General features: G+C 37.0%; 1 protein-coding gene across 10 annotated transcripts in view; it reads left to right on the forward strand.

Annotated features, from left to right (window-relative positions):
* ADAM28 (ADAM metallopeptidase domain 28) overlaps positions 1–15,437 on the forward strand; it is a 790,284-nt gene extending 774,847 nt beyond the window's left edge. For all 10 annotated transcript variants that reach the window (XM_062212787.1, XM_062212784.1, XM_062212788.1 and 7 more), the window contains 8 exons: positions 169–249; positions 560–638; positions 9,799–9,907; positions 10,874–10,952; positions 11,959–12,024; positions 13,321–13,404; positions 14,278–14,301; positions 15,162–15,437. In XM_062212787.1, coding sequence (XP_062068771.1) covers positions 169–249; positions 560–638; positions 9,799–9,907; positions 10,874–10,952; positions 11,959–12,024; positions 13,321–13,404; positions 14,278–14,301; positions 15,162–15,182 — 543 coding nt within the window. In that variant the 3' untranslated portion in view covers positions 15,183–15,437. The remainder of the gene's footprint in view (positions 1–168; positions 250–559; positions 639–9,798; positions 9,908–10,873; positions 10,953–11,958; positions 12,025–13,320; positions 13,405–14,277; positions 14,302–15,161) is intronic.

The following is a 15,437-nucleotide window of genomic DNA, read 5'->3' on the forward strand; positions in this document are numbered from 1 at the left end:
TATCTTCCTGAAAAAAAAAAAAGCACTGAGACTTCCCTGCTAAAAAGATGAGTTTGATAACAATAATGCTGACTAAAAATATAGGACTAAATTCCAGATTGTGAATCACTTGTAAGCCTGAAGCTAATGGATGTTAATGTCAATTCATGTTTCTCATGTGTCTTTCAGGTTTGCATTAATGCAGAATGTGTGGATGTTGAGAGAGCCTACAAATCAACCAATTGCTCTTCTAAGTGCAAAGGACATGCTGTGAGTTTTGAAAATATGTTTCTGCGAGCTTGCAAAATCTTTTATAATTTAAGTCAATTTTGATTAAGCTAAAATAATATTTTACAATTATTAGAATTACTGTTTGTCCAAGTTATTAAGCTTGTCCATATCTTCAGGAATATATTTTAACAAGAAATTTCTACTAAGACTTGTTAGTGAAATTCTTATTATGTAGACTCCTGGATATCTGGAGTTGTTCCTGTTTCTGAATGGAGTTTAGTATGTATGAATAGGGACTTGACCTTTGAAGCAAATCTAAGGGAAACTAACAGGACTGTTGTTGCCGAAGGTGTGTGACCATGAGCTCCAATGTCAATGTAAGGAAGGATGGGTGCCTCCCGATTGTGATGACTCCTCCATGGTCTCCAGTAGGTAACATTATGTTTCTAGCATGAGAAAACTGCTCTCTTCTTCCAAGCTTTTATTTTGTATTATAGAAGACCCCTTGTCCTCTTTTCTTTCCTGTTGGAATTTCTGTTCTATAGATCTTAAATCCACATTAGCCCCCTAAATATCTTTAACAATTTTAAACCATATTTCCCAAATTCTTGTCTTTACACACAAAAAGAGTTTCTCAGATTTTTATTTTGTAATGTTATTTTAATTTTCCAATTGTTTTCCTTTTTTTTAAATTAAACTTTTATTTAATGAATATAAATTTCCAAAATACAGCTTGTGGGTTACAATGGCTTCCCCCCTCCCATAACTTCCCTCCCACCCGCAACCCTCCCCTTTCCTGCTCCCTTTCCCCTTCCATTCACATAAAGATTCATTTTCAATTCTCTTTATATACAGAAGATCAGTTTAGTACATATTAGGTAAAGATTTCAACAGTTTGCCCATACAGCAACACAAAGTGAAAAAACTACCATTGGAATACTAATTATAGCATTAAATAACAATGTACAACACATTAAAGACAGAGATACCACATAATAGTTTTTAAAATTAATTAATTTTCTATGCCATTTCCAATTTAACACCAGGTTGTTTTTTTTTTCATTTCCAATTCTCTTTATATACAGAAGATCAATTCAGTATATAATTAGTAAAGACCTCATCAGTTTGTACCCACACAGAAACACAAAGTATAAAAATACTGTTTCAGTACTAGTTATAGCATCACTTCACATTAGACAACACATTAAGGACAGATCCCACATGGGGTGTAAGTACACAGTGACTCCTGTTGCTGACTTAACAATTTGACACTCCTGTTCATGGCGTCAGTAATCTCCCTAGGCTCTAGTCATGAGTTGCCAGGGCTATGGAAGCCTTTAGAGTTCGCTGACTTTGATCTTATTCCGATAGGGTCATAGTCAAAGTGGAAGTTCTCTCCTCCCTTCGGAGAAAGGTACCTCCTTCTTTGATGGCCCCGTGCTTTCCACTGGGATCTCACTCACAAAGATCATTCATTTAGGTCTTTTTTTTCTCCATGATATCTTGGCTTTCCATGCCTACTATACTCTCATGGGCTCTTGAGCCAGATCCGAATGCCTTTAGGGCTGATTCTGAGGCCAGAGTGTTGTTTAGGACGCCTGCCATTATATGAGTCTGCTGTGTATCCCATTTCCCATGTTGGATCTTTCTCTCCCTTTTTGATTCTATCAGTTAGTATTAGCAGACACTTGTCTTGTTTGTGTGATCCCTTTGACTCTTAGACCTATCGGAGCCATCAATTGTGAGCTAAAATTGATCACTTGGACTAGTGAGATGGCATTGGTACATGCCACCTTGATGGGATTGTATTGGAATCCCCTGGCACATTTCTAACTCCACCATTTGCGGCAAGTCCGATTGAGCTTGTCCCAAATTGTACATCTCCTCCCTCGCTTTTTCCACTCTTAAATTTAACAGGGATCACTTTTCAGTTAAAATTTAAACACCTAAGAATAATTGTGTGTTAATTACAGAGTACAACCACTAGTACTAGAACAACAACAACAACAAGAAATACTAAAAAGGATAAAGTATTACATTGTACATCTAAAGTCAGGACAAGAACTGATCAGTTCATTGTTTCTTATAGTTTCCATTTCACTTAACAGGTTTCCCCTTTGGTGCTCAGTTGTCACCGATCAGGGAAAACAAATGATATTTTTCTCTTTGGGACTGGCTTAATTCACTCAGCATGATGTTTTCCAGATTGCTCCATCTTGTTGCAAATGACCGGGTTTCCTTGTTTCTTACTGCTATATAGTATTCTATGGAGTACATGTCCCATAATTTCTTTATCCAGTCTACTGTTGATGGGCATTTGGGTTGGTTCCAGGTCTTAGCTATTGTGAATGGAGCTGCAATAAACATTAATTTGCAGATGGCTTTTTTGTTTGCCAAATTAATTTCCTTTGGGTAAATTCCAAGGAGTGGGATGGCTGGGTTGTATGGTAGGGTTATGTTCAGGTTTCTGAGGAATCTCCAGACAGACTTCCATAGTGGCTTAACCAGTTTGCATTCCCCCCAACAGTGGGTTAGTGTCCCTTTTTCCCCACATCCTCTCCAGCATCTGTTGTTGGTAGATTTCTGAATGTGAGCCATTCTCACCAGGGTGAGGTGAAACCTCATTGTGGTTTTGATTTGCATTTCTCTGATTGCTAGTGATCTTGAACATTTTTTCATGTGTCTGTTGGCCATTTGGATTTCCTCTTTTGAAAAATGTCTATTGAGGTCCTTGGCCCATCTCTTCAGTGGGTTGTTTGTTTTGATGTTGTGGATTTTCTTGATTTCTTTGTAGATTCTGGTTATCAACCCTTTACATGTAGTATAGTTTGCAAATATTTTTTCCCATTCTGTTGGTTGCCTCTTCACTTTCCTGACTGTTTCTTTTGAAGTACAGAAACTTCTCAATTTGATGCAATCCCAAATGTTAATTTTGGTTTTGACTGCCTGTGCTGCTGGAGTATTTTCCAAGAAGTCTTTGCCTGTGCCTATATCTTGCAGGGTTTCTCCAATGCTCTCTAATAATTTGATGGTTTCGGGTCATAGATTTAAGTCTTTAATCCATGTTGAGTGAATTTTTGTGTAAGGTGATAGGTATGGGTCTTGCTTCAAGCTTCTGCACATGGAAATCCAATTTTCCCAGCACCATTTATTGAATAGGCTGTCCTTATTCCAGGGATTAGATTTGGATCTTTGGTCAAATATAAGTTGGCTGTAGCTGTTTGGATTGATTTCTGGTGTTTCTATTCTGTTCCATTGCTCTATCCATCTGTTTCTGTACCAGTACCATGCTGTTTTGATAACGACTGCCCTGTAGTATGTCCTGAAATCAGGTATTGTGATGCCTCCGGCTTTGTTTTTGTTGTACAGGATTGCTTTGGCTATTCGAGGTCTTCTGTGTCTCCATATGAATTTCAGCATCATTTTTTTCCAGATCTGAGAAGAAGGTCTTTGGTATCTTGATTGGTATTGCATTGAATGTATAAATTGCTTTTGGGAGAATAGACATTTTGATGATATTGATTCTTCCAATCCATGAGCATGGAAGATTTCTCCATTTTTTGGTATCCTCTTCTATTTCTTTCTGTAAGGTTTTGTAGTTTTCATTGTAGAGATCTTTAACATCTTTGGTTAAGTTTATTCCAAGGTATTTTATTGTTTTTGTAGCTATTGTGAATGGGATTGATTTTAGAAGTTCTTCCTCAGCCGTGGCATTGCCTGTGTATACAAAGGCTGTTGATTTTTGTGCATTGATTTTATATCCTGCTACTTTGCCAAACTCTTCGATGAGTTCCAGCAGTCTCTTAGTAGAGTCCTTTGGGTCCCCTAAATATAGAATCATATCATCTGCAAAGAGGGATAGTTTGAGTTCGTCCTTCCCAATTTGTATCCCTTTAATTTCTTTTTCTTGCCTAATACCTCTCGCTAAAACTTCCAGAACTATATTGAATAGCAGTGGTGAGAGAGGGCATCCCTGTCTGGTACCAGATCTCAGCGGAAATGCTTCCAACTTTTCTCCATTCAATAGGATGTTGGCCGTGGGTTTTTCATATATTGCTTTGATTGTATTGAGGAATGTTCCTTCCATACCCAGTTTGCTTAGAGTTTTCATCATGAAAGGGTGTTGTATTTTATCAAATGCTTTCTCTGCATCTATTGAGAGAATCATATGGTTTTTCTTCTGCAGTCTGTTAATGTAGTGTATTGCATTGTTTGTTTTGCGAATGTTGAACCATCCCTGCATACCAGGGATAAATCCCACTTGGTCTGGTTGGATGATCTTTCTGATGTGTTGTTGCATTCTATTGGCCAGAATTTTATTGAGGATTTTTGCATCTATGTTCATCAGGGATATTGGTCTGTAATTCTCTTTCAATGTTGCATCTTTTTCTGGCTTAGGAATTAAGGTGATGGTGGCTTCATAGAAGGAATTTGGGAGGATTCCCTCTTTTTCGATTGCTCTGAATAGTGTGAGAAGAATTGGAGTTAGTTCTTCTCTAAATGTCTGGTAGAACTCAGCAGTGAATCCATCTGGCCCTGGGCTTTTCTTTGTTGGGAGGGCCTTTATTACTGTTTCAATTTCTGTGTCAGTTATTGGTCTGTTTAGGTTTTCTATGTCTTCCTGGCTCAATTTAGGGAGGTTGTATGTGTCCAAGAATCTTTCCATTTCTGATAGATTTCCCTGTTTGCTGGCATACAAGTCCTTGTAGTAATTTCTGATGATTCTTTTTATTTCTGTGGCGTCTGTTGTTACGTTTCCCTTTTCATCTCTGATCCTATTGATTTGGGTCTTTTCTCTTCTTTTTTTAGTTAGTTGGGCCAATGGGGTGTTGATTTTGTTTATTTTTTCAAAAAACCAGCTCCTCGTTTGGCTGATTTTTTGTAATTTTTTTTGATTCAATCCTGTTTATTTCTTCTTTGATTTTAATTATTTCCCTTCTCCTACTGGGTTTGGGTTTGGTTTGCTGCAGATTTTCTAGATCCTTGAGATGACTTGAAAGCTCATCTATTTGGTGCCTCTCCAATTTCTTGATGTAGGCACCTATTGATATAAACTTTCCTCTTAACACTGCTTTTGTTGTATCCCATAGGTTTTGGTATGTTGTGCTGTTATCCTCATTTACTTCCAGAAAATTTTTGATTTCTCTTTTAATTTCTTCTATGACCCATTGTACATTCAGGAGCATGTTGTTGAATCTCCATGTGTTTGCACATGCTCTAGGGATTCCCGAGTTGCTAATTTCCAATTTCATTCCTTTGTGGTCTGAGAAGCTGCATGGTATGATTCTAATTCTTTTGAATTTGCTGAGACTTGCTTTATGGCCTAGTGTGTGGTCAATCGTAGAGAAGGTTCCATGTACTGCTGAGAAGAATGTAAAGTCCTTAGATGTAGGATGAAATGTTCTGTAGATATCTGTTAGATCCATTTGGGCTATAGTGTCATTTAAATCTACTGTCTCCTTGTTGATCTTCTGTCCTGTGGATCTGTCTATCTCTGAGAGTGGAGTATTGAAGTCCCCCAGTACTATTGTATTGGGGTCTAAGTCTCCCTTTAAGTCCCTTAACAAGTCTTTTAAATAAGCTGGTGCCCTGTAATTAGGTGCATATACATTGATTATCATTATATCTTCCTGTTGAATGGATCCCTTAATCATTAAATAGTGCCCCTCTTTGTCTCTCCTAACAGTTTTTGTGGTAAAGTTTATGTTGTCCGATATTAAGATGGCTACGCCCGCTCTTTTTTCATTTCTGTTGGCATGGTATATCTTTTTCCAGCCTTTCACTTTCAGTCTGTATGCATCATTGTTGGATAGATGAGTTTCTTGTAAGCAGCAAAAAGATGGGTTTTGTTCCTTAACCCAATCAGCCAATCGGTGTCTTTTAACTGGACAGTTCAAGCCATTAACATTCAATGTGACTATTGAGAAGGAGTAACTTTGCCCTGCCATTTGCCAAAGATATTTTCTAATATCTGGTTTGAGATTCCTGTGATCTTTTGCTGTGAGGTTTCCTTCCTTTACCTTCTTTCATATTGGTGACCGTGTTTCTGTGTTTCTGTATGTAACACATCTTTAAGCATCTTTTGCAGGGCTGGACGAGTGGCGACAAATTCTTTCAATTTCGGTTTGCTGTGAAAGGTCTTTATTTCACCTTCATTCATAAATGAGAGCTTTGCAGGATATAATATTCTGGGCTGGCAGTTTTTCTCTCTTAGTAACTGGGCTATGTCTCGCCATTCTCTCCTAGCTTGTAGGGTTTCTGAAGAGAAGTCAGCTGTGAGTCTAATTGCAGATCCTCTGAGAGTAATCTGGCATTTCTCTTTTGCACATTTCAGGATCTTTTCTTTATGTTTCACTGTGGTGAGTTTGATTACGACGTGTCGTGGTGAGGATCTCTTTTGGTCATTTTTATTAGGGGTTCTATGAGCTTCCTGTACTAGGATGTCTCTGTCCTTCTCCAAACCTGGGAAATTTTCTGCTAGTATCTCACTAAAAAGGCCTTCTAATCCTTTCTCCCTCTCCATGCCTTCAGGTATTCCTAGAACCCGAATGTTGGGTTTTTTAATAGTATCCTGTAGATTCCTGACAGTATTTTTTAGATTTCTGATTTCTTCTTCTTTTCTTTGATTTGCCTGTTTCCTTTCCTGTTCTCTGTCTTCTAATTCCGATATTCTCTCTTCTGCTTCACCCATTCTGTTTTTGAGGCTTTCTAATGTGTTTGTCATTTGATCTATTGAGTTCTTCATTTCATTATGGTTTCTTGTCACTATCACAGTTTCATGTTCTACTAGTTGTTTCATTTCATTTTGATTCCTCCTTAATATTTCATTTTCACGAGAGAGATTTTCTATCTTGTCCATTAAGGATTTCTGTAGTTCAAGAATTTGTTTCTGAGAACTTCTTAATGTTCTTATCAATTTTTTGAGATCCGCTTCTTGCATTTCCTCTATCTCTTCATCTTCATAATCTTGGATTGGGGGGTCTTGTTCATTTAGGGGCATCATAGTATCTTCCTTGCTCTTGTTACCTCGGTTTCTACGTTTGTTGTTTGGCATGTTGGAGATAATTTATGGTTTTGTTTTGTTTTGTTTTGGTTTTGTTTTTTTTTGCTGTGGTGTTTTTTTCTCGTTATACTATGCCTCTAAGTGGGCTGACTGCTTTGATGGATCCTTAGAGACTGTGGTGGGTGTGGCCAGAGAGCTCTGCTTGATTCTTCAGGTTTAAGGCTGTGCAAAAAGTGACTCACCTTGCTCCTTGCTGGATCTCTCTCTCTCTCTCTGTCTCTATTTTTTTTTTTTTTTACTCAGTTGGGAATTAATTCCAAATGGCTGAGTGGAATTGAGGGTAGTTGAAATCTGGCCTCTGTGAGTATTCGTTTGAACTACCCCTGGGACCACACACAGAGTTTATGCAGCCCTCAATGTGTTCTCCAGTTTCACCTTAGACCCAAAGTTACTTAGTTTGTGTACTCATTGCCGCTTTACATATGTAAAATGGTGCCTGCTCTTTGTTTTGCTCAAGTGGAGGGAGGGGCCTCTGCCTTTACCCACTAATGTCTCGCGTTTCTGGGGCTTTTGTCTTACCTCCCGTTGGTTCCCTAGCTGGGGAGATTCTGCGGCTCGTCTCCTGTGGTTGGTTTTCCACGCGGTGGGCTCCTTGTAGGTCCTCTGTGTCACATCCACTAGATCTGGAAGCGTTTCCTCTGCAGTTTTTTTCTTGAATCTTTTCCTGAGGCCTTGCCTCAGCTGGCGATCCACGGCTCCACCTGGCGCTTCTCCCGTGATCTTCCTCTCTAGGTGCTGTCGCCTAGGGCGAACCGGGCCACAGGATCGCCGCCGGCGCCGCCGCTGCCGCCATAGTGTCTGCGCACGCTCCCTGGGACTGGGACCGCGGAGAGAGGCGCTCGGGATGCCACCACCGCCTCCGTGGCAGAGCTGCAGGCGGAGGCGGGAGGAGGAGAGTTTCTGAGGCTTTTGTCTTACCTCTGGTTCCTGCGCTGGCGAGATTCTGCGGCTCGGGTCCTGCGGCGGGTTTCTACATGGTGGGCTCTCTGTAGGTCCTCTGTGTCACATCCACTAGATCCGGAAGCGTTTCCTCTGCAGTTTTTTTCTTGAGTCTTTTCCTGAGGCTGCGTAATTCCACTTTTATGAAACTTTATTTTCGCGGACTATTGGCGCACGTCCTCACTATCTGCCAGCTTGGCTCCGCCCCCCCAATTGTTTTGCTTTTTGATTGTTCCATTTATTTCAGTCCTAAATCAATGGATAAACAGAGTATCTTCATGAAGTTCTCTAAGAGTATGACTTATTTTTATAGGTTTAATTCTGATCTCTAAATTGCTCTTTTTGAGGTTGATTCTTTGTTCTTTCACCATGTTGCTTATATTACAGTGTGCTGTTCTCCTCCTCAATATGTGACCATTAGTTGAATGAGGCATGAGGTTAACTTGGATTGACTTACACTGTTGCTCGTGCTTTTGTGTGCTTGTTGTACCCATTGACAATGTTCCCATTGGGACATTTGACTTTGAGCTCTCTTAGTAAGTAGACAGGTCTCCCTATAGGCCATAGAGTAAGGATTCCGAGTGAACTCCTCAACTCCAACCATCATAGTGAGGAGCGCTTTACCCTAAAAAGGCCCTTCATTGCATTGCTTTCCTGAGAGCCGTTTATTCTCAGAACAACTCTGTGCACAGAAATGTTTGTATTTTCTGCAGCTGTGTTCTACAGTGTTTTCATATATTCTGTGTGTCAAGTTTATCAATTATAATGTACATATTATACATGTATTTTTTTTTTGTTCTACCAGTTGCTGTGCAGAAGTGTTAAAATCCTCCCATTTGTATAATTGTGAATTTGGCTATTACTTCTTCTGGTTCTAATAGTACTCATATAATTTGAGAGCATGTTACCATCTACATTAGAATTGTTATGTTCCCCATAGTGAATTAACACTTTATCATTATGAAATGATTATGTACATCTCCAGTGGTACTTTTTGCCTTTTAAACTCTATAGCTCCTAGAGACTAACATAGATGTTCCATATTTCTTTCTTTCTTTGTATTAGTATAATGTTGTTCCATACTTTTACTTTCATCCTTTCTCTGAATATTCTTTAAATTTTCTGATATTTTTAAGGAAAGTTTATAAACAAGAGATCCATTAATATTATTTATATATGTATTATTCTCATATATTTTCTTAATTATTATTAAACTAGGCTTCTTAGTCCATTTTAATTTAACATAAAATTGAATTTAATGTACCTGGACTTAAATCTACAATTATATTATTCAATTCCTATTTGTCTTGTTTATTTTATGTTCCTTTACCTCTTACTTTCTTATAGGAATACTAAATATTTTAATCGTTTCACTTTAATACGATGTTTTATCTATTTCATATTAAATATCTCTTAACGTAAGATTTGCAATCAAAATGCATTTTCATCTTACTGGCTATGAGATTTTCTCAGGGGATGCATGTTCTTTAGGGAAACGATAAGTGAAATTTGTATTCAATGAAAACTAGTGTGGTGTGGGTGTGAATTCCTCATCTCCTCAGTGAACTCTCTTCTCTTTGGTGCAGACTTCTCCATCATCATTGGGGTGCTGTTCCCCTTGGCAGTCATATTTGTGGTGGTCGCCATAGTAATCCGACATCAAAGTGCCAGAAGAAAGCAGAACAAAGTTCAGAGGTAAAGGTTCAGTTTTTATCTTGCTCTAGGAACTATTTGATTCCTATTTTACTTTAAATTCAAGGGTATGGCTCAAATTTAATTTAATTTTGCTTAAATATTTAGAAATGCATACAAATATATTCTTCTCAGACCAGAGAATGAGGATCTCTTTTATCTGGGAATCCTCATGGCAAGATATGTATTTTGTTTGTTATGAACCACCATACTTGTAGCTAATAATAAGTGTGATATTACCACATTATTAAAAAACAGTATTATCATGATACAATCCTTAACATTTATTGAGCACTAACTATATGATAAGCATTGTTCTGAACTCTTTTATATGCCATTTTATTTTCAAAAGAATGTCATAAGGTAGTTTATATATATTTACTTACATAAAAATATATTTATACTTAACATAGTTAACAAGTGAAAGTGTGATTGTATATTAATCCTTAAAATAGTCCTTCAAGTTTAAGGGATATCACACTTTGATGAATGTGGAAACAAATTTAGAGAGGGTCACAAAAACGTTTACAGTCTTACAAAGTAATTTATAGAGCTTTTATCTATACCTTGATCTGTTTATCTTCAAATCATTGTCTTGAGCAAACAATATCATTTTAGTATCACTAAAGACTGACTTATTCATCTATATGGAGTTTTTAATAAATATTGAATGAACAAAAGAAGTCATTAATGAATCAGCCTCATTTAGATAAAAGTTGGCTTCAACACTGTTATTGCTAGGAACGAGGGCTCTGTTCAGAATTAAAAAGAAAACTATGGGTAGTGATTACGAATTACAGGACAATGAAGGCACCTAATAGGGAACTAAAAGCTTTCCTAGGCAGAAGAAAACCCAGTCAGCAACCAAGGATGTAACAGTGAGAAAGGAAGTTGGTCATCTTCTATTGAGTTTCCTGTAATGCTAAAGGAACTGCTAAGTAAATTTATATGACATATTTTCACTGACAGGCCACTATCTACCACTGGCAAAAAGCCATACAAACAGAAGAAGAAACCCCAAATGGCAAAGGCTATTCAACCTCAAGAGGTGAGCTACAGGTTGGCCTGTGTCTGCCACAGTACCAGTGTGAAATTTCAACCCTCATACACTGCAGTGTTTTACATGTCCACTCTGCTTGTTTTCTAAATACAAGGATGATTGGCTCTGTAATAGCACATTCAAAAAACTCTCCTTTCCATTTCGTTAAATGCAAAAGAGAATTTCAAAACAAACAAGCAAACAACAACAAAAAAAGTAGAGAGTACTTTGCTGGGATTCATGAAATGCCAAAGAATAAAGAAAACAGATGCAAGCATTGTTGCATGGTGGATAAACCTGGTTCCTGCAATTCTGAGATCCACTGTGTGCCAGTTGGTGTCCTAGCTGCTCCACTTCCAATCTAGCTCCCTGCTAATGGCCTGAGAAAGCAGCTGAAGATGGCGCAAGTTCTGGGCACCTGCCACACATGTAGGAGACTTGGAAGAAGCTCTTGACTCCTGTTTCAAGCCATTGTGGCCATTTGGAGAGTGAATCAGTGGATGGAAGATTGATTCCCCCCCCCCCCACCGCCGTGTGTGTGTGTGTGTGTGTGTCCATTTCTCTGTGTCTTTCAAAAAAAAAAAAAAACAATAAATCTAAAAAAACAAAGAATAAAGAAAACAAGGTCCCATGCAGACTTTGGTCTTCAATTTATATCTCTGCCTGTCTTTCTGTTTCTCATGATCTGTTTCATTCAGTGAACTTCTCAATAGATACATGCGATCTAAATTTGTATGGTAATATATGTAATGTGTATAACCCTTTATACTCTATCATTACCTGCAAGTTTAAGGATTTTAATTGAAGGTTGTCAATGCTGGTAATAGTATTTCTGATGAAGACTTTTCCTTTCTGCTTCAGGGGAGTATTTCTATGGAATGCACCAGTACTGTCTTGTATGGTCTCTTGGAATCAGCTTAATGCCAAGCCCCCAAGCCTTGAAAAAACTGCTTACTTGAAAGCTGTATTTAGGAAAATAATGATTTCATTGTAAACTATTTTTTCTTCTTTTTAGATGAGTCAGATGAAGCTCCATGTGTCTGAGCTGCCTCTAGAAAGCAATGAGCCTCCAGCTTCTTTTGTGAGTTGGCAACTTTTCCCATCACCCAAGTTCATATTTAAGGAAATACTTGTAAGACATATAACTCACATCGTCCAATTTTTTATTCAGAAACATGTATAGTATAAAAATATCAAATCTTCTGAAAAATTTTAAAAATATTTTTATTTAAATAAGTTGAACAAATTTCATATTTCATACATACAGATTTAGGAACATTGTGATACTTCCTATCCTACCTTCCCTCCTGCCTATGCTCTCACCCATCCTCCTCCCTCCATTATTATTCTTTCTTTTAATTTTTATGATGTACTTTCAATTTATTTATAATCATAAGCTTAACCCTTCAATAAGTAAAGAATTCAACAAATAATAAGAACTAAATACAAAAAAAAAATACATTATTCTTGAACAGTAGAGACAAGGGCTATAAACAATAATCAAATTGCAAAACATTCATTTCACTTATATACATTACATTTTTTGTACTCTATTACTTACCACAGATCAGGGAAAACATATTATATTTGTATTTTTGGGACTGGCTTATTTCACTAAGTAAAATGGTTTCCAGTTGCATCCATTTTGTTGCCAAAGACAGGATTTCATTCTTTTTTGAAAATATAAACTATGAGAATACATGTTTCCCTATTTACTATTAAATTTAGCCCATACTCTCAATCTAATGGCTGGGAAATGGATATCTTCTTAGAAAAATGATAGTTTTAGACAGTTCAAGCTGAATAATAAAAATTCCATGGGTGGCTTAAACAATAAACATTTATTTCTCATCGTTCTGGATGCTGGCAAGTCCAAGTTAAAGACACTGGCATATCTAATGTCCAGTGAGGTCTGCTTTCTGGCTTATGGACAGCTGCTTTCTCACTATATCTGAGAGAGAGAGACAGAGACAGAGACAGAGACAGAGAGAGAGAGAGAGAGAGAGAGAGAGAGAATATGCTCTCTGTGTATCTTCTTATAAGGACATTAATCCTGTCATGAGAGCTCTACCCTCACAATCTAACTACCTTTGCAAGATGTCACCTTCATACACCATCACACTGGAGATTAGGCTTTCAGCTAGAGATGCACAAACGTTTAGTCCACAGTAATCATCATCCTCACATATCTATTGACACTGGACTTGTATATGAAGTTTTTTGTGCACCTAAATGAAAGAAATCATGCTTATGGATGTAGAATATCCTCATGGGCAGGGTCATATCTTCATTTCTGAAAATGACTTAAGCCTTTTCACTGAGCACACCTGTTTACAAGATGTCATCTTTGATTTTAAATTTTTTGTCTTCTTACTAGCTGATTACAAAGCCAGATTTTCCACCACCACCAATTCCTACATCTATATCATCTTCTTTCCTTGTAAATATCAGCCGGCCACTGGTGAGTTTTTCAATATCTCTGCCCAGTGTGAAGACTGTTTCTAAGTCCATAGTTTTTTGTTTTGTTTTGTTTTTTAATCAGGTGCTCCTGAGATTAATGTGAAATCTGAAAACAAATTTGTTTTAGAGGATCTGAGAAAGCAAAGCCTACTAAGTATCTTTAAATCGCTATGTTCATTGCTTTTGTATTATGAAAAATAGTTCTACTTCCATGTAATTATTAAGGAATTATAAACAGTTCTATGTGAAGTAAATGTCACCTTCAAATGATCATTTTAGATGTTTATTTTGGAAGATACAATATTTTATTATAACTTATACTTACTTCCTTATTTGCTATAGATAAAATAAGAACTATGTTATAGTTTTCTGTAGGGATATGGTATGAAATGGAAACTACATCTAGGAAAACCTGGAATAAAAACATGGTACTCATGAAGAAAGAAGCGGAATTCACTTATTAAAAATAGTTTTTGAGCATGGTTCTTCATATTTGGTACTATTTTGTGGGTAAATAAGAAAGAACTAACAATTTTACATTTTTGGTGAGGGAACAAATTATATACACAAGGAGCATTTAATTATTCAAATATCATTTGTACCAAAGTAAGTGATACCAATGAGATAAACATAAGGATAAAATGAATGGCTTCAGAATTTTAATAAAAAATGACCCATTGATTGAACAAAGAGAATTTGAACTAGACCTTGAAAGTTGGGTAGGATTCCAATGAGTAAAGAGGTGTGGAGTACTTTCATTAAGGAAAGAAATATAACTAAGATGGAAAAACATAGTGTTTCCAATGCCCCAATATTATTTTTGTATCTAGTATAGCATAAAGATATAAAAGCATTTTCTTCTACTTTTTTAAAGGATAAAGGAAAGCCTACACATAAGGTAAGATCCATACTCCAATTATTATAGTCTTCTAGCATGCCTACAAGAGAAATGCCAACCATGTCTTCTTAAAGTATACACCTGTGGAAGAACAACACTTGTAGTATGGTGGGATGAGTATTAACATGAATGTCTTGCTCTGAGCTTGGCCACTAGCCAAGAAGAGAGAGATGGAAGCTATCATGACCTGCATGTTCATAATTTTCTCAAAAATAATCCCTACGTATTGTGGGAAAGAAGATGTATCCCATAGAATATTCACCTATATCCCATTACTATTATATTGGTCTCCTGTTTTCTCCATATTATGCTAATCACCCAGATGTATATTTAGATTCCAACATGGTATTTTTCTCCTTTTCTGTCCCTACATTCCCAAGTTTCTACTGTTTTACTTGATATATTAAGTAACCTATAAAATTTGAAGAGTAACTTTAGAGAATTTATTTTAATTTTTTTAAAAAAATTGTTTATTTGAAAGGCAGAGCTACAGAGAGAGGGAAAGATTGAAGGAGAAAGAGATTTTCCATATGTTGGTTCATTTCTCAAATGGCTCCAATGGCCAGGCCAAAGCTGGGAGCCAAGAACTCTATCCAGGCCTCCCACAAGGGTGACAGGAGCCGTGGTAATTGGGCCATCTTCTGCTGAGTTCCCAAACGCACTAGTAGGTACCTGGATTGGAAGCCTGTTAGCTGAGAGTTGAACCAGCATGGATTCCAATATTGCGAGTGGAGACTTAATTGCACAGCAGCACAACACAAGCCCCCTGAGTTTAATTACTTAATATTTCAAAATTACCCACTAAGGAATATCTAAATTGTCAAGAAACGTTAATCATCTGAGACTCCTGTCTTTTTTAGGATTCAAATCCAAAAGTCTGAAGCAACAGGTGAATGGGTAAATGTTCAATTTGGATGACTGGACAATCTGGATGAAAGAAATATATGTGCTTCCTATGACCGTTTGCTTTTGACATGCAAGGAGGTTAACATTTTTTTATTCTTGCTGTATTTGGAAGAGATTAAACACATGTTTTACAGTGATATGCTCTTAAGAATCTATATGAATTTTAAAAGTCTATTCTCCAAAATCATGAGAAGATGATTAAATCTTTAATAGGTAATTTCCCTAGATAC

This window comes from Lepus europaeus, chromosome 16, assembly GCF_033115175.1.
Source record: "Lepus europaeus isolate LE1 chromosome 16, mLepTim1.pri, whole genome shotgun sequence".
NCBI classification, from domain to species: domain Eukaryota; kingdom Metazoa; phylum Chordata; class Mammalia; order Lagomorpha; family Leporidae; genus Lepus; species Lepus europaeus.